The sequence below is a fragment of the Ooceraea biroi genome, chromosome 5 (assembly GCF_003672135.1).
Source record: "Ooceraea biroi isolate clonal line C1 chromosome 5, Obir_v5.4, whole genome shotgun sequence".
NCBI classification, from domain to species: domain Eukaryota; kingdom Metazoa; phylum Arthropoda; class Insecta; order Hymenoptera; family Formicidae; genus Ooceraea; species Ooceraea biroi.
This window is the reverse complement of record NC_039510.1, coordinates 9,190,811-9,209,105: the sequence shown is the minus strand read 5'-3', so window position 1 is coordinate 9,209,105 and position 18,295 is coordinate 9,190,811. Positions and strand designations below refer to the sequence as shown.

Here is an 18,295-nt window from a genome sequence, read left to right as displayed (position 1 = left end):
CACTTTCTTTATTAATTCATAGATTTATTTATAGAAAAAACATAACAAATACACTGAAAATTATATAAATGTCTCAGTATTCTTTTATTAATTATTACTGTTATATATTTTGAGTTATTAAATTTTCAGCAGTCATTTTCGATTGTAAATTTTGCTGCTGTAAATGTTTAACAAGTCCTTTCATCAGTGTTAAGCGAGCAACCAATCTATTTCGCGCTTGCTGTAAAGTTTTAATTTTCCTTTGTTGCTTTGTGATGATGCATTTTACGAACTGTAAAGTTCTTTTAGCTCTTGTAGGTGTTGCAAGATGTGACATTCTAATGTCACCAATGTAGCGAGGTAGATGATCATGAGTAGCTTTAACAGGTATTTGGAATCGAGTGCTTTCGCAACTCGGTGGTGTACATGGACGCTTTACTGTTGCAGAAGGTTCTGTAGAGGTCATCAATTAGTTTTTCAGTTACAATACGTTTCAATGAAAGACACTGAAACACAGTAATTTATTTTACCTGGAAATGATGCAGTGAGATCTTCATCGACAGATATAAAGTTTTTCTCGTCCGCAGTTTCATCATGGACTGTTTTGTCAGTGACAGTTCCATTGTCAATAGTTGTAAGATACACATCTTTAACGTCTACATCATTCATCGAACATGTGTCATCAACAGTTCCATTGTCGCAGTTTTTCAGTTTTTTTAGACAATCTTTGTGTATGATTACATTCAAATATTGATCTAAATACACTTTCCTCTTCTTGATAATAATACATGGCACAGCATTGGGCTTAAGAATCGTACCCTTAGCTCTGCAAATTATATCACCTTCTTGGAAGTGATTTGAACACAGTTTGGTAACGGTGTTCAAAACATCTGGCTTATCAATATCACAAAAAGCTAGCCACTTCTTACATAATTCAACGTTCTTCGGAAATCTATTGAGAATGAGTGAAATTAATATTCAATTTGCAAACCCGAACAAATATCGTACAAGACACTAATTTAAATTTTATGATATTATTCATTGTATACATTGTAAAATATTACATATATTTATTTACCTGTAATACGAGACTGATTTATCTCGGTTACCACACAGCACACAATATGAGTTTGGCATCTTTTTCTAATAAATGCAACAAAAACTTAACCTACGTGCTCGAGCGAAGCAGTCTTCCCCAACGATAAAGATACCATAGCGCAGTGACAGATGAGATAGATGAGTTTGCGAGTTTGAAGCCATACATCCACGATGATTCAGATCATACATTATGTATAAATTAAGATAAATATCTGATAGATAATTGAATTCAGTCAGAATTCAAATCCGTATTTCCGATGGAGTTCGATAATCCACTCATCTTTGGTTCGCCGTGTTACAGATCGGAACCCGACCTCGCCGATATCTACTCATGCGCATTGCAGAAATGCAGACATTTCTACCTTTCTCTCTAGCACGCATGTTGGACTGTGTTGGACACAGATTCGTTCCATTAGAAGATTGTGATTATACAAAAAGAGTCTTAAACAGTCTGTACAATAGATAACTGTATTCTTTGCAGATAATAGAAGAGACTTAACCTCATGTAGTCTGATCGAGTTCGAGACACTTTTATGTGTACGCTATCTTAAAAAAAGGAACCAAAAAAATTGTAAAAAAGGAAGAGAAAGCGCATAAAGCATGTACAAGTTCAAAAAACCTTTATTCAATAAGATATTCCGCATATCTTTCATATCGCATACATTCCCTCCTCCGCGGTTTTCATTGGACGCCGAAAACCGCAGTGCGTTCGATCGCGGGCGCGTATCGCACGAACAGCATATCCACCAATCCAAACCCGAAAAGAAGATTTATTTAGATACAAATAAAAAATAAACCGTCGATCTTTGCAGTCTCATTCGCGCACAAAACCATCCTCGGACCTGCAATCCCTACAAGCTTGTGCGTAACATCTGTCTTCTTACAGAAATCATCATCCTTCACGCAGCTTTTCGAACATATCGCTGGCTCGAGCTTTCAAGCACTGCGGTAAATCTTCGCATCGCAACGAGACGACGATGCGTCCCGCAGGCTGCTTCATAATTCGAATGGGAATTTCTTATCAAGCTCTCATGATGATTCACATCAACGCGTACTACTCCACGATAACGTACAGTCACTTTTTAACAGAACACGCACGACATCACCGGAAGCGAACTTCAGTCATTTGCCGCCAAACTACCCTGCGGGTCGCGATGAGATTGTTTATCCGTCGACTCGCGGTTCCCTCAGACAGAGATCGTTAACGCACGGGATTGCGTCGGGCGTGCAGATATCGCAGATCGTTCCGCTTCCAAGCTTCGTAGAGCTGTTCGCGAGTTCTCCATTGAGATCGGTTAACCGCTCAGGCTTCCTGATCCTGTCGGACTTACCATGGCGAAGGTGCAACTGGCGAATGTTGCTGTCCTCGACAATCCGTCGCCGTTTCTGAATCCGTTCCAGTTCGAAGTCACGTTCGAGTGTATCGAGGAGCTGAAGGAAGGTGCGAATGTACATTTTGCCGATGCGATCGGAAGGTCCGCGCGGCGAACGCTCTCGGCACTCGGTTCTCCTGCAAATACGAGCAAATTTCTGGGTGCTCTTTCGATGCGCGTGCATCGCTAGGTTAATTTCGTGCTAGTGATGTCAGCGTTCAGGAATCTTCCCGCGGAATCTTCCCGAATATTCCATGATGCGTTTGTCCGAGAAATAACATTTTGCTCATGAAAGCTAGGATGAGATCCAAGTTTCTAACGTTGTTTCAGATCTGGAATGGAAGATGATATACGTGGGAAGTGCGGAGTCCGAGGAATTCGATCAGGTCTTAGATACTATCTACGTTGGTCCGATTCCGGAGGGAAGACACATGTTTGTGTTTCAGGTAAAAACATTGTGGATTAAGTGTGCTACTTGGATACTCGTACTTGTAACTTGTCCATTTAAGGGAAAGCTGGGATCGTCTGTATTACAAGCAATTCTATGTGTATTATAATTATGGAAAAGGATTTGTTGTCCTGTGCAACCAAAAAACAGTAGCGATGGAATTAAATCATGGGTAAAACAGACGACTCCAGGATCCTCTTAACTTGGCTTGGCTGCATAGAGCTGCCGATTATTGCTGGTTCATTATTCGCAGGCTGATCCACCTGACGTCAGTAGGATCCCAGTCAACGATGCTCTGGGTGTAACAGTCGTATTGTTGACTTGCTCCTACAGAGGCCATGAATTCGTTCGCGTGGGCTACTTCATAAATAACGAATACACAGACCCGGAACTACGAGAGAATCCACCTGCGCAGCCACAATTCGACAAGGTCCAAAGGAATATACTAGGAGATAAGCCACGTGTCACTAGATTCAAAATCAATTGGGACGATTGTCCAACCGGCACGGCGAACAATCTCTCCGAGGGTATGGACACGCCAGCGTTAGAAGAAACGTCGCAAGATGCACCTACGTCTACGCTAGGGTTCACGGAAAACACGCAGAACGGTGGAATGGAAGTGATGTGAAAAACAATCTGCTGCGGATAAAGAAATGAGTTTTCCGGTGAAGCAGTAAACACAGTAACTTAAACGATGAAGTAGTACCTGGAAAGAGAATGGAAGTACATGCTCCATAACATATATTTAGATAATTTGAAAAACTCGCGCAAAATGACCTTCCATAAGTATCGATGTTGCCCTTCGACGAGATCTACGAACGTTTGTATATTTTAAAAAGACACTACGTGTTGTAATGTGATAACTTTACACTTGAGCAAAAGAATGAATGCACGAGTTGTGGAACAGCTGTCCCCACAATTATCCCAATCAAATAATGGTACTGAATTGCGACTTAGTATCTCCTAAAATTCGTGTAACTTTCGCGGAAGAGCTTACAGATAATCTAGCGAGCAATAATTCTAGCGTGATCCATCACGATGATTAAATTGAGTATCAACAAGCGATATTAATTATAAACATTTATTACAACGCAATGGCAAATTCGATCGTACAACACTGCATAATTATTGTTTTTTGAAATTATTATGCTCGGTAGCCTACAACATTTGTTTGAGACTTCAAACTGAAAGATGCACTTGATTCTTCGAGTATTATATCATTGTTGCTTATTATTATTACGTCGCCTGGCATTAGATCGTAAAACAGTTTCCATTTTTTATTAATGTATATATATATACGTACTAAGATAAAAAATAAAATACATATTGTTTTTTACTTGAACAAAATACATTGTGCATTGTTCTCCTTTGACTCTCTCCCGATTGAGAATCAGGCGCGACAGAAGCTTGACATTTTTCTTAAATTTCGACGTGAAAAGTGATTCAAATAATGTAATAAATTTTTGTTGGAATATTTTATAATTTAGTCACACGTAAAACGTAGGTATTACTTTTTCCCAGCTATGATTATTCCATCATATTTCTGTTGGAACCACTTCATTGCGTCTTCTTTGGTAAGCCTATGCTGGAAACCAACTTTACCAGTTTTCCTCCTTCTATGTGCTACATTGAATCCTATAAATCAGATTCAATCACTTTACAAGCATTGTGTCCATGCATAGTAGTAAAGTATATGTGGATTTCCTATTTTATATTTCGCTAGAAAATGTATACAAATCTCGAAAAAATAATAAAAATAAGATAAAAGAACAGCCTCAACTGAGTGATGCGTGAATACAGCAAAATAAATATGGAGTGCAAAAATACTGCACTTTTCTCTAGCAATTCAATATATTCAATGCAATTATATATATATATATGATATATATATATATCATATATATATATAAGATATATATATATATATATATCATTAAAGAAGATGATTAATAATATGTCACATGTTTGTCGATGGTTAACATATCAAAATCACGTTACCAACCTGGGCGTCCCAGCACAACGTAAAAGTCCAAACCATAGATACCAATACTCGGGTCGTATTTGATACCCAGGTCTATGTGTTCTTGAATACCGAAACCAAAATTCCCAGTGTCCGAAAAGTTCTCTTTTCTTAATTCATATTCTCTTACCTGGAACGTGAGAGAATTATTAATAATGTAAATATACTGTAATGTAAATATAATGTAGACAGAGAATTTCTGACTGACCTTTAAGCCACGCTCAAGAATCTCTTCAGCTTTCGCACCACGCACGGTACAGTGCACAGCTATCTTCTCGTTACGACGGATTCCGAAAGAACGCACTGTATATCTAGCTTTAGAGAATACAGGTTGCTGGCCAGTCAGTTGCTCCAAGACCTGTGGAAGATTAAATGAACTATTAGATTCTCTTCAGCAAATAGTTGAAGACTGGAGAAGCTATGCTGATGTTGATGTTGATATAACTTGAGATTAATAGAGTAAAATATTTAATTAGTGATAAATTAATTTTTTATTAACTGGACGACACACACATATTCATAGTTTCAATTAAAATTCAGACAAGATAATCATGAGACTCACCTTGGCAGCGCGAGTCAGTCTATCACCAGACTCACCGACACAAATATTCAGGCACAGTTTCCGGATTCGAACTTCACGCATCACATTTTTAGACGCATCTTTTGGCTCTTTCTTCGGCACCTTTTTGTTGGTCTTCTTACCGACCTTCTTTTCGGTCGCTTTCTTTGCATCCATGTGATTAAAGTCTAGCTTGCAAGTATTCTTCTTCTTCTTTGGTTAGTGGCGCGCAGTTCCATGAACTGAATCGACCATGCCGAACCAATAGTCGGTGACGTAAAAATGGCGCCCAGTTCTATGAGCTGGATCGGCCATGCCGAACCAATAGTCGGTGTAGTGCGCAACTCAAGCGACCATGACATAGGAAAAGGAAGGAAGGAGCGGGAAATTCAAATCATAATATCCAAAGATTTAGCGTACAACAAACGACACAGTTGCACAGACGGAATCTTAAGAAATGGTAAAATATTGAGCGAATGCATAACAAAACCATTTTGAGAGCGAAGATACATCAAAAGATATCGCGCATGAAAAGAAGTAATAGGACAATGAAAGATGATATGATTTATGTCCTGATGCAAAGCGCCACAATTACAAGCAGAAGAATCTACCATTTTTTCTGATATAAACTAGCATTAAGATTATAATGATTACTCCTTAATCGATTAATTAAAACGATTTCACCTCGTTGTAAATTCAAATCATAATACCACGGACGAATACTTAACGAATGATACAAAGAGTAATATTGACGACCAGCTGAAAACGAACGGGACTCAAAATAACACTCCATGCTACGCTGGAGATTACGTTTACCCAACACGTAAGCATCCGTAAAAGGTAAAAGAAAAAGAGGTTTAAAACCATGTCGCGTCGCAAATTTAGCCGTCACGTCCGCAACCTCATTGCCCCGGATGCCTCTATGAGCAGGGACCCACATGAGGGTGATCTCAATCCCATCAATCGTTAAAGAATAAATCTTAAAACGAATAACATTAATTAAATAATTACGATGACACGCTAAAGGAGAACTTACTGCTTGTAAAACACTCATGGAATCTGAAAAAATTACCGCTTTAACACACCCGAGCTCACGAATCTCGTCTAAAGCAATACAAATCGCCCAAGCTTCAGCAGAAAACACAGACGTATCCGGCGGCAACTTGTGTGAAAATCGAACCTTGAGCTCAGGAGAATACACTCTCGCGCCGACCGTCAAATCGGGATCAGATTTGGAACCATCTGTGAAAAAAGAAATAGCATTATGTCTAATATCTATCGTGAGTTCCAAAAAAATAACGTTCGCCTCTACCCCTTGACAAGGCGGCAAATCCAAATAGGATATAGGAGGTCGAAAAATAGTAGCAGGAAAGGATGAAAGAAAAGCAGGCAAAGTAATGGACTGATAAATACGAGAACGCATGTAACGATAACGTATATACAACTTAAAAAGATATATATCTCTAAGAGCTCTAAGGCGAATATGAAGAGGAGAAGCTGCCTCTATGATGAGATCAAAACTAGCTAAAACAGGATCAAACGAAACCGACATCCGCTTAAGTAAATACCTAGTGGATAATAATCGAAGCCGATGTAATAAGAGCGGCTCCTTTGCCTCCGCCAACATAGCAATAATCGGGGTGGAATTCCGATATCCCATGGCAATCCTGATAGCTCGATTGACGATTTTCTGCAAAGGATGATCCATAGCATTACGATTATCAAACGGAAAAACTTGATGCTCATATTCAATAGAGCTCCGCAACAAAGAACGATAAACTATTAAAAGCAAATGAGGGTAAGCACCCCACCAAAGACCAGCCAAAGCAGATAAAATATTTAAAATACTCTTACTCTTATTCAATAAATATTCCAAATGCATACCCTAATAGCACAAAATATTTTAAAAGATTTAATATATTTCAAAATATTTTTGAAGTATTTTAGAAAAATTTTTTAAATACGTTTTTTCCAAACTTTGTTAACATAAATTTATAACATATTTAAAAAATATTTTAGAAATATATTTGGACGAAATATTTTATTATAATATTTTGAAATATTAATGAAACATTTATATTTAATATTTTTTGTAATAATTTCAAAAAATATTAAAAAAATATATATTAAAATATTTTTAAAATATTTTCAAAAAATGTTGGCATAATAGGTTTCAAAACATTTCACAAAATGGATTTAAAAATATTTTTAGAATATTTCTTGCAAATATTTGAATAACACATTTTAAAACGTTTAAGAAACGTATTTTTAAAATAAGTAAATAAGATTTTGGGAGCTTTCAAAACTATATTTCGTTATACTCCATATTAGGAGGAAAAGGATAAACTCTGAACTAGTGCAGCCCAGTGCAGGGAGTTCAGCAATAAAGAACAGACCTCATCTGTCGAATGCTTGCTAGTTACGATCGATTTGAAACGTTAAAAATTCTTAATTAGTTTAAAAATATTCATGTTTTAAAACTTAAGTGAGAATTAAGCGAATCTCCGGGTCATAGATCTTAAACATTCTTATTGCATTGTTCTAAAGTTATGAGTGAGTGAAAAATCATCAAAAAACGCATCTTAAAATGAAAAGAAAATTATACAAAATTTAAAAAAAGTTATTAATGAAAGAAATATATTTGTAAGATTTTAAAATATTTTTATTTAATCCCGCCTCTGATTCACCAAGCGACCGATAGATGGCCAGGCCAGGCGTGACGTTCTCGCAAGAAACATTTGCGTTATCACCTTATAAATAACCATCCGGAAAACCGATCCAGTACTCTTTACTTCTTCTTTTCTATTGAAACTTTTGAAATCATTATTGCTTGAAGTGATATCTCATTCCAAAAGAGTGAGATTCCACTACACGAAATTTAGAGTAATTCATAAAATATAAAAATCTAGTTTTCAATAAAATGGTTATGAAACGTTACGTTAAAACGTTTATGAAACGGCTTTGAAACCAATGTGTGCTGCCTGAGTCTATTTCGCGAAAAGGTTCGAAAAATAATTTCGCGGTATGGCAAAACATTTAGATATATTAACAAAATCTTTTAAAATATCTTACAAATCTTTCACAAATATTGTAAAATCTTTCAATAAAATATTTTATTGAAATCTTTTTCGTGAGTTACATTTGGACTTTTAAAAATATTTTAAAAATATTTTTCATATAATTTCAAAAATATTTTATCTTTTAAAAAAATATTTGTGCAACATTTAAAAAATGTTTGAATACTATTAGGGTAAGTAAAAGATAAAAATATAACGTAAAATTGTTTCGACAGAAACAATTTACATAACTTTACTACTCTATAGCCTTCGGCAGACCAGCGCGACGCGGCTCGCGATGCGCGATACGCGACGTGCGATATCCAATGAGCGTACAGCTTTTCCATAAAAACTGTACGCTCATTGAATATCGCACGTCGCATGTCGCGCATCGCGTGTCCGTCGCGCTGGTGTGCCGTACCGGTAAAGCCCGTATTCATAGTCGGATCTTATATTTAAGACCGTCTTAAGTTTATCTGCAGAGCATCGATTGTGTATCTTTGTCGATTTTTCTCGCTTCTCGTACTTTCATCTCACATGAAACAATACGCGCGATTGGCTTTGGGCATAGTGAAAATGCGATATCCCTATACTCACAGAAGTGAATTGTTACAAAAGCGAGCAGTTCACCGCTTGTGGTCACGGCCATCCACAGCGAAATTGCCAAATCTTTTTCGTGTATTTTATCATACGTGTATAATATATTATTATAATGAATGTCACCGAGAATCAAAAAGTATACATAATTCGTTTTATGCAACAACACCCTGATTTTGGTCGTGGTCGGTGAAAATAAACGAAAAAATGTAAGTGTTATGAATGACAATTCATCTATTTACAAATATATTTCTGTAAGTAGTATTATTATAAATTTTAGTTTTGTATATATCATATTGTTATTATATTATTTAAATATTTGTAGGATGAACTTTGGGAAAAATTATCATTATGTTTAAACACAGCATACGTTACATGTTATTAATAAAAATAAATATTCAGTTTTTATTACAAATATATATTAATTAAGGATCTTATTACAAAACAATCTGTACAACAGTATATGCATATGTATGTTTAAAATAAAAAACTATTCAAAATATCATCTAACAATATTTTTTCGTATTTGTTGAGCGTTATTTTCATTAACATCATTATATAGTATTGGTGCTTCTTGATCTATATTCTCTAAATATATTTGTAAAACACAACATGCATTTATAATATGAGCTAAAAAAAGAAAGAACTACGTTAATAAATACTAAACAACTTTTTTTTCATGGAAGAAAGTATATATACCTAATACCTGCACATTCTGGCTTATAATGCAACGCCCTTTCTTTTCGTAAACATCGCTATCGGCCTTTTAAAATACCTATACATTTTTCCATAGCACATCGTACTGGTGTTATGTTATGTGTATCTATATTCTGAAGATCCCATAGGTGCATTTATGAATGGTTTTAACAGAAAAGGCATTAGCGGATATGCAGAATCTCCTAAAAAATATATTAAAATGCATAATTTTAACTGGCTGCACTATTTTCGACACAATTTTGCGTTATTCGACACAGAATTTCTTGTCGAGTAATCTCACGTGAATATCTCGCATTTTCCCTGTAGTGAAACTTACCCAATCAAGAGAATGCTCACTTTTGTCATTTTCACTAGGTTTCGAGATACACAATCGACCCCCAGATGCTGTATGAATCATTTCATTAGCTATGGAGTATCTGCAGATAAACTTAAGACGGTCTTAAATATAAGATCCGACTATGAATACGGGCCAATCACATAAATGCAAGAATAATCATAAAATATAAAGTAAAATATTTAATTATTTGGATACTAATATATATAATTTAGTTGCAGTTTGTATGTACTTTATTAAATATTGCATTGAGAAAAGATTTTTTATGTATGACAATTTAATGGGACCATATGGAATCATAACTACTTTTTAAACTTATCAATATGTAATGGAAAGAATATAACGGGTTTATCAATCTTTTCGTGCACTACAGATATTTTTAGTAAACTTTTAAAATTTTTGAAAAATTATACAAGAAAATTTATAAATTGCGCTTATTTATTTTATATTATATAATAGAAAAACGATATATAATGTTTATTATTAGTCTGTATATTTATTTATTTTTATTTCAAGAGACACGGTAGTGTCTCGCGCCAAGTATACGCGCAGCGAGACCGCACCGTGACTCTTTTACACGAAGCGACGCTTTCGCAGACACTCAGATTATTAGATCTCAATAACCGCTGAACGGATCAACTTCTAAGTAGGCTCAATAGATAGCTTGGGGTCGAATTATATAATAAAAGTGTTTTTATTTTTTTGTACGTGCCCTACGAGCGGAGATATGGCGATGCAAAGTCTGAAAAAGTCTAAAATTGGAAAATTTCATTTAAGAAACGTCGTCATTGTCGTCAAATGTACAGTCCGTTCTTTTTCGTCGAGATGGCAGCAGCTCTGTTTATACCGACCGGCGGAGATGCTGTTGGTATATCCGTGTGACTCACCATACAATCATGTAGAGGCTCTATATTAGAAAACTCTAACTTATCGACCCGACCGTCATGCGTAAGTTACACGGATATACGGACAGCATCTCCGCCGGTCGGTGTACGACAAATGTACGACGCGATGTAGTGCAAGAAGTTGGAGTGAGAAAAGATATATTTGCGAGAAAACGAGTGAGTGAGTGAGTGAGAGAGCAAGAGGGCGAGTGAGTGAGAGGGCGAGAGAGAGAGAGAGAGCGAATGAGAGAGCGAGTGAATGAGAGAGCGAAAGAGCTAATGAATGAGAGAGCGAGTGAGTGAGAGAGCGAGAGGGCGAGAGAGCGAGTGAATGAGAGTGCGAGAGAACGAGTGATATAATGTCTATGCGTGCAGCGCATAGCGATCCGAGTCGTGAGAGTTACGTATTGTAATCCGGTAAGTATATTCAGTTTAGCGGCCTCATTAAGCTCTTTCGAGACGATTTACACGAAACGAAAGAATCTGGTAGAAAAAAGCGTCGCTCTGCCCCGCAAAGCGGGATATTAATCGTTAAAGTTGATCACTTTTCAGGTTAGGAAATCTGTCAAATACATTACTAAATATAATGACAGGTTTCCTAACTTAAAAAGTGGTCTACTTTAATGAGTGATATCTTGCTTCGTGGGGCAAATTGACGCTTTTTTCTGCCTAATTCTTTCGTTTCGCGCAAAACGTCTCGAAAGAGCTTAATGAGACCGCTAAACTGAATACTTACTGCATTACAATATGTAACTCAACTTTCTTTTCAGATCGGGAATATCTCTTATGTCCATAATAATTGTATACACTAATTTGTGAAAAAGCGCGATTAGACAGTTTTATACGTCTTTGAAGCTGGCACGATGTTCTACGAATATCGACAAAATATTAGAAGTTCTAATAGCACTTTTCATAGTTCTACAGTTCCTGATAAAAATTAAAAAGAGTTCTACATTCCTTCTATTGAAAAATCGAAATTGAAAAAATGTCGTGCTAACTTCGCGAATCTAGTACGACACTCTCTTCTCTAAAGTACTATAACGCGTGGAAAATTATTATTTTTGACTATAGTTCCCGATAGTTCTAATCGAGATTCATATATATATATATATATATATATATATATATATACACAATTTCAGATCGATATTCCACCAATTAACAATTTTTGAATAATTTGGTATATCTGCGTTCAGCACGACACTTAGTGAAAATGCGTCGTACTGATGATTTTCAGCAGTTCTAACGATAGTTCTCGACAGTTCTGCAAGAGTTCTATGCAATAGAATTAGTTTCAAAAAGAGTTAACTATCGTTAGAACTGCTGAAAATCATCAGCATGACGCATTTTCACTAAGTGTCGTGCTGAACGCAGATATAACAAATTATTCAAAAATTGTTAATTGGTAGAATATCGATCTGAAATTGTATATATGTGTGAATCTCGATTAGAACTATCAGGAACTATAGTCAAAAATAATTTTCCACACGTTTTAGTACTTTAGAGGGAAGAGTGTCGTGCTAGATTCACGAAGTTAGCACGACATTTTTTCAATTTTGATTTTTTAATCGAAGGAATGCGGAACTTTTTTTAATTTTTATCAAGAACTGTAGAACTATGAAAAGTGCTATTAGAACTTTTAATATTTTTTCGATATTGGTAGAACGTCGTGCCAGCTTCACAGACGACATTTTTATTGTGTCATTGTATTATATATAACTACAAAAATGCATGATATCTCGATAAAATTACCTTTTTAAAAAAAAAAGTAAAAAAGGGCGCCAAGTATGCGCGTGGTACGTGCTCGAAAAAACCAATGTGGTAGTTTCTTTAATTAAAAAAAAAATTAAACCAAGTAATATGTACCTTTTATATTCTCATTCAATGATCCTATTCCAATCCAAGCGATAGTAGTTCTAATTGTCTTTAAATATTATTATTTTATAGTATTTTATAAAAAAAATTTATGAAATCCTCAAATTGCGCCAATTGCAAAGAGGATGTATTACCTCGAAAATTAATTATTGTACAACAATTTAAAATAAACCAAGTGGTAGTATCTTCCCAGTGAGCATTATTGAGAGCAAGAGTTCTTTAAAAAGACTTTTTGTAGACCTCATTAACATCTTCTAAAAACGATATCAATAAGTTATCCTTTCATAAGATGTCTTTCAAAAAAGCTCTTTATGATACCTTCCGTGCAATCGTGCCTCGCGCAGTTCTTTGCGACCATTTACTTTCATATGGCGAAAGGTGTATAGCGCTACATTGCACGCAGAAATATCTATAAAATACAAAGAATTACTATATATATAGAGAGAGAGAATTACTCTCAAAGAGAGAAAGAACTTTGGCACTATTTTTCGGTCTCACTCGGCTTTAATTTTTTCCTATAATATTGTTAATAAAGTTCACTGAGTGGAACATAACCTGACTACAAGAGACTAGGAAGAAGGAAACAAGAGGTAACGTTATCATTTTTTGTCATTATGTTTTTATAATAATGAAAATTGCATTGAGCATAAATAGCAAAACAGTTGTAAACATAGTTTTGTTGCAATTTTTCCAAATTATTACAATAACTATTATTATTATAATTATTATCTATTATTTCCAGTTAATTTTGTTCATTAAGTATTCACTACATACGTTTAACGTTCAAGAATTAATTTTAATTTCTTTTGGAAACATTTGTATTCTGATATTTCTTAATATATTTTTAGAAAATAATAAATACATAAAATGAACAATTTATAAGTTTTATTAATTAATAATTTTTTATTAAAAAAATTTTATTAATCGTATTTTTACAGAAGTCATTATTAGTGGTAGTGGAAACAGTATTTCTTCCCATTCTATCCAAACAGTTATTAAAATCTGGCTACAGCATGCTGGAGATTGGATCAATCAAAATACCAAACGACATGAATTGAAGAAATTAAATGTTTAGAAAAATAGTGGAGAAAAAGTAGCGGATCTACTTAGTCGCTCAGTGAGCGATTGTATTACTGAATGCATCCATTAATTTTTTAAATATTTGATTTTGTTTATCGGTAAGTGTTTAAAAAATGTTTAAAAGTGATATTGAAATTTTCTTTATATTATTGTCATGATTTTATTTTTCACGTGTGTGCAATATGGCAATATATTCAAATTAAATTAAAATTTTAATATAACATGTTCATTTTTTGTATGTATATATGTGAGTCGTATACATACACCAATTCAGTATTTTCTATTATTTTTGAAATTATAGTTTTGTATGTTATAAAAAAATTATTTTTGTATTATTAAAATGTAATTTCTAAAATGATTTTATAATATTATAATATTATATTCTATATGTACGTGTAATAAAATTTTATATATGTAATACATATATTCGGTTATTTTATCTTTTTTCATATAAATAGTACTAGTAAATAGCAATTCTTAATGTTAACATTTTCTTGACATTTATAAGATATCAAATTCTTGTATTCCTTTAGATGTCATTTATGTGATGTCTTTTTTGTATCAAATATTGACGCATTAGAGAGCTTATTGACATTATGTTATCTTCAAGATGGCATTGTCAGAAGTCCAACTCTCAAACCTGATTACTTGAAGAGCTCTTTTTGATATCACAATGCTCACTGGGTTACCAATTACAAAGAGAATCTATCCCAGTCAGCCAAACCTGCGAAGAACAGACATTAGCAAAATCTGTTCGACAAAATATGTGAGCAGAGAGGCCACAGATTGGGTACAAAATCCACCCAGTAAGCACACTGTCAGCAGTATGCCGACAGATTGGCAGCAGATATGAAGCAGAATAATGCAACAGATCCGATACCATCTGTGTCCGCATTAAGCTTGTGTTCTGCCAGCAGATCCTGCTTATAACATGATCTGACAGCAGATTGGCGGCAGAAACTGAACAGAGCCTGCCGACATAACCTGGCGGCAGATTGGCGGCAGAAATAGAGCAGGATCTGCGCAGTGTAGTTGGCAGCATATTGGCGACAGAAACCGAACAGAGCCTGCAGACATAACCTGGCGTCAGGTTGGCGGCAGAAACCGAACAGGATCTGCAGCTTTTGACACTATTCAAATTTACACGGCTAGGAATATGCGTTTTCGCTTCGCACCACTAGGTGGTGAACATGTCGAGTTCTTACTCGACGTTAAGATTTAGCCTGACAGTTATATAAGTTAATATACGCGTCTTGACATAATAATATTAATTTTTCTAAGAATTTTTGCACTTGCGGCACAGAGGGTCTCATGGACAACGTCCACACACGCCGCAAGCAATCTGAAGGCATTAAATTTGCCCATTTAATCAAATTAAATATTGATTAAAAAAACAGATTACTTTACAATAGTGGACCAATATAAGAAATTAATTCATACCCCACATAAAAAATTAGATTTATATTGTTAACCAATATTGCTCCAATAAATTTGTACTACTACGGCACTTTCTCGCAGAGCCTGCTCGATTTCTGCTCCCAATCTGCTGCCAACTACACTGCGCAGATCCTGCTCTATTTCTGCCGCCAATCTGCCGTCAGGTTATGTCGGCAGGCTCTGCTCAGTTTCTGTCGCCAATCTGCTGTCAGATCATGTTAGCAGGATCTGCGGGCAGAACACAATCTTAATGCGGACACAGATGGTACCGGATCTGTTGCATTATTCTGATTGAATCTGCTGCCAATCTGTCGACATACTGCTGACAGTTTGCTTACTGGGTATTTATTATACATTTAACATAAATAATCAAAAATTAACAAAAATACTTATCTCCTCGTAAGGTTACCATCTTTGACTATTTTAACAATTAACAAATTTAAATAACTAATAAACAAATTTAACAATTAACTAATTTAAATAATTTTAACAAAAATACTTATTTTCTCGTAAATTTACCATTTTTGGCTATTATTAAACTTTTCCACTTTAGCCTGAAAAAATAAGAATAAGATTAGTTTCAATAGCGTCTTAAGGGGATACTGGAGTTACTAGTGAACTATTTTTTCACTATAGCAATGGTAATTGCAGTTTCGAAAATTCTCTTTATTGCTTGTGCAGAATAAAAAATCCTTTTCCACAAATGAAGTATAGATAGAAAGAAAGTCCGCTCTACAGGACTTTATATTCAAAATGGAAAAAAGTTAGAAAAGACAAATGCAAATTTTTAACTTTTTTCCATTTTGAATATAAAGTCCTGTAGAGCGGACTTTCTTTCTATCTATACTTCATTTGTGGAAAAGGATTTTTTATTCTGCACAAGCAATAAAGAGAATTTTCGAAACTGCAATTACCATCGCTATAGTGAAAAAATAGTTCACTAGCAGCTCCAGCTTCCCCTTAAGAGGATGCTGGAGTGGCTAGGGACATTTTATATTAACCGATATTTTATATTACGAATATCTTTGAATTTGCTTTACAAAATTGCAAAATTCTTCCACACGATTAAAGTACGCAGAAAAATGACGAGGGCGACACTCAACTTTATAGGAAAAACGAAAAAAAGTAAAAATAGCATTTTGTCTTGGCATGTAGAGCTGTCACCTGACAACAATATTGACTGAATATAAGAAAATCTACAAATATATATGCCAAATAAGACTGTCGCCCTCTAGGGACAACATTTAAGACAAATATTATGTAATTAGAACTAAGATTAAAAGGCTAGAAAAAAAGATATTAGTAATGTAAATTTTATAACCTCAAATACAGATGGAGATGATAAAAAAGAGCAGTAATTCGTACAAAAGTAGATGCCGGATCTTACGAGAGATGGCGCCACAATCTGTTAGCACGGCAGCATTATTTTCGTCTGTTCATGTGTGTGAAAGTATTGTACATACATGTCGCCACACATATGTGTCTACTTTCTCTTGATTGCATGCTCGCTCGATTGCTCGTTTTGGCTTCTTCGCGCCTCGCCAGGGCCGGATTATGATTTTTAGGGGCCCGAATTATGAATTGTTGCAATTCATAAATCAATACCCGGTAAAAAATTTTTTATATATCATCATATAAAACTGTATGTAATTATATAGAAATATATAAAATTATGTATCAAATATATCCATACATACTTCCTTTCTCTTGTATAATTTCTGATCACATATATGTAGAACAAATAATAAGAAAAATAATTGAAAAATAAGTAGAAAAGTAATTTGCGCATTGTCTTTTTGTAAAATTGTTATTTTGTATAATTGTGAGATAATATTTTATCATCATCATATATAATCGTATATACAAAAGGTATTTATTGTTCGACAATTCTGGCAAGTGTAATACAAAAGTACGACGTTTCGACCCCAATTCGGGCCCTTCTCAAGTGCAAATATAAATAAATCCGTAAAATCCATTCCTTGCAATGTTAGACACCCTATTTAAGTCCATGGTGTTGTATCAATATCAATAATAATAATTCCGCCAGATAACTTTAATTATAAAAGGTATTTATTGTTCGACAATTCTGGCAAGTGTAATACAAAAGTTATCTGGCGGAATTATTATTATTGATATTATCTATATATATAGAAACATGTTATATACGATTATATATGATGATGTATAAAATATTATCTCACAATTATACAAAATCACAATTTTATAAAAAGACAATGCGCAAATTACTTTTCTACTTATTTTTCAATTATTTTTCTTATTACTTGTTCTACATATATGTGATCAGAAATTATACAAGAGAAAGGAAGTATGTATGGACATATATGGACATATTTGATACATAATTACGTATAGTTTTATATGATGATCTATAAAAAATGTTTTACCGGTATTGTTCTTCCAAATCTTGAGAGTAAACCTCTACAAGAGTTTTGGTGCTTACTTGCATTTCATCGCTCGCTCTTTCTGTCTCTCATTCACTCACACAGTCATTCAGTCTCTTTCTAATCAGTCAATCGTTGTTTCATGCTTTTGGAATATTTCATTTCACGTTCTCGCTTCTCTCCTTCACTATATTTATGATTACCCGTTATGATATTCTTTCTTTCATACTGCTTGTATTCTTTACATTCTTTGCATTTTTGCAAACATAGAAATAAATGTATATTGTATATATAAAATTTTTATGCATTGATTGCTCGCAGATAATGTCCATTCACGCCTATTTATTTTATTTCTTTGTCGTATAACTTACGTATGAATGTATTAAATAAATGTATATAATATGAATATATTATATGTATATATACATATACACAT

The 18,295-nt window shown here is 34.4% G+C and overlaps 3 protein-coding genes and 1 long non-coding RNA gene across 4 annotated transcripts; 1 reads left to right on the top strand and 3 right to left on the bottom strand.

Annotated features, from left to right (window-relative positions):
• Nucleotides 1-50: 50 nt before the first annotated feature.
• On the bottom strand, nt 51-1,421 carry LOC105275154. Its single transcript, XM_011331810.3, has 3 exons — nt 1,058-1,421; nt 510-931; nt 51-432 (listed from the first exon to the last, which is right to left on the bottom strand). The coding sequence occupies exons 1-3, from the start codon at nt 1,114-1,116 to the stop codon at nt 101-103; spliced, it is 813 nt and encodes a 270-aa protein (XP_011330112.1). The 5' UTR covers nt 1,117-1,421; the 3' UTR covers nt 51-100.
• A 756-nt stretch (nt 1,422-2,177) lies between these two features.
• On the top strand, nt 2,178-4,213 carry LOC105275151 (histone chaperone asf1). The gene is made up of 3 exons (XM_011331808.3): nt 2,178-2,518; nt 2,781-2,896; nt 3,152-4,213. Exons 1-3 carry the CDS (start codon nt 2,410-2,412, stop codon nt 3,524-3,526), a joined length of 600 nt encoding a protein of 199 aa, XP_011330110.1. The 5' UTR covers nt 2,178-2,409; the 3' UTR covers nt 3,527-4,213.
• Nucleotides 3,969-5,767, bottom strand: LOC105275152 (60S ribosomal protein L11). The gene is made up of 4 exons (XM_011331809.3): nt 5,481-5,767; nt 5,127-5,276; nt 4,901-5,048; nt 3,969-4,533 (listed from the first exon to the last, which is right to left on the bottom strand). Exons 1-4 carry the CDS (start codon nt 5,652-5,654, stop codon nt 4,406-4,408), a joined length of 600 nt encoding a protein of 199 aa, XP_011330111.1. The 5' UTR covers nt 5,655-5,767; the 3' UTR covers nt 3,969-4,405.
• An 8,425-nt stretch (nt 5,768-14,192) lies between these two features.
• LOC113561905 lies at nt 14,193-17,088 on the bottom strand. The gene is made up of 3 exons (XR_003406519.1): nt 16,779-17,088; nt 15,977-16,011; nt 14,193-14,744 (listed from the first exon to the last, which is right to left on the bottom strand). It is a non-coding gene; the product is annotated as an uncharacterized LOC113561905 (long non-coding RNA).
• Between the last annotated feature and the right edge of the window lie 1,207 nt (nt 17,089-18,295).

Bases quoted from the DNA above. Each gene is read 5' to 3' on its own strand.
- LOC105275154 (XM_011331810.3), bottom strand. From the start codon at position 1,116: ATGCCAAACTCATATTGTGTGCTGTGTGGTAACCGAGATAAATCAGTC. The intron at 932-1,057 runs GTAAATAAATAT...CATTCTCAATAG, and splicing joins AAATCAGTCTCGTATTACAG to ATTTCCGAAGAACGTTGAAT. The intron at 433-509 runs GTAAAATAAATT...TGACCTCTACAG, and splicing joins TCTCACTGCATCATTTCCAG to AACCTTCTGCAACAGTAAAG.
- LOC105275151 (XM_011331808.3), top strand. From the start codon at position 2,410: ATGGCGAAGGTGCAACTGGCGAATGTTGCTGTCCTCGACAATCCGTCG. The intron at 2,519-2,780 runs GTGCGAATGTAC...ACGTTGTTTCAG, and splicing joins TATCGAGGAGCTGAAGGAAG to ATCTGGAATGGAAGATGATA. The intron at 2,897-3,151 runs GTAAAAACATTG...CATTATTCGCAG, and splicing joins GACACATGTTTGTGTTTCAG to GCTGATCCACCTGACGTCAG.
- LOC105275152 (XM_011331809.3), bottom strand. From the start codon at position 5,654: ATGGATGCAAAGAAAGCGACCGAAAAGAAGGTCGGTAAGAAGACCAAC. The intron at 5,277-5,480 runs GTGAGTCTCATG...AATCTTCCACAG, and splicing joins GACTGACTCGCGCTGCCAAG to GTCTTGGAGCAACTGACTGG. The intron at 4,534-4,900 runs GTTGGTAACGTG...TCTGATTTATAG, and splicing joins CGTTGTGCTGGGACGCCCAG to GATTCAATGTAGCACATAGA.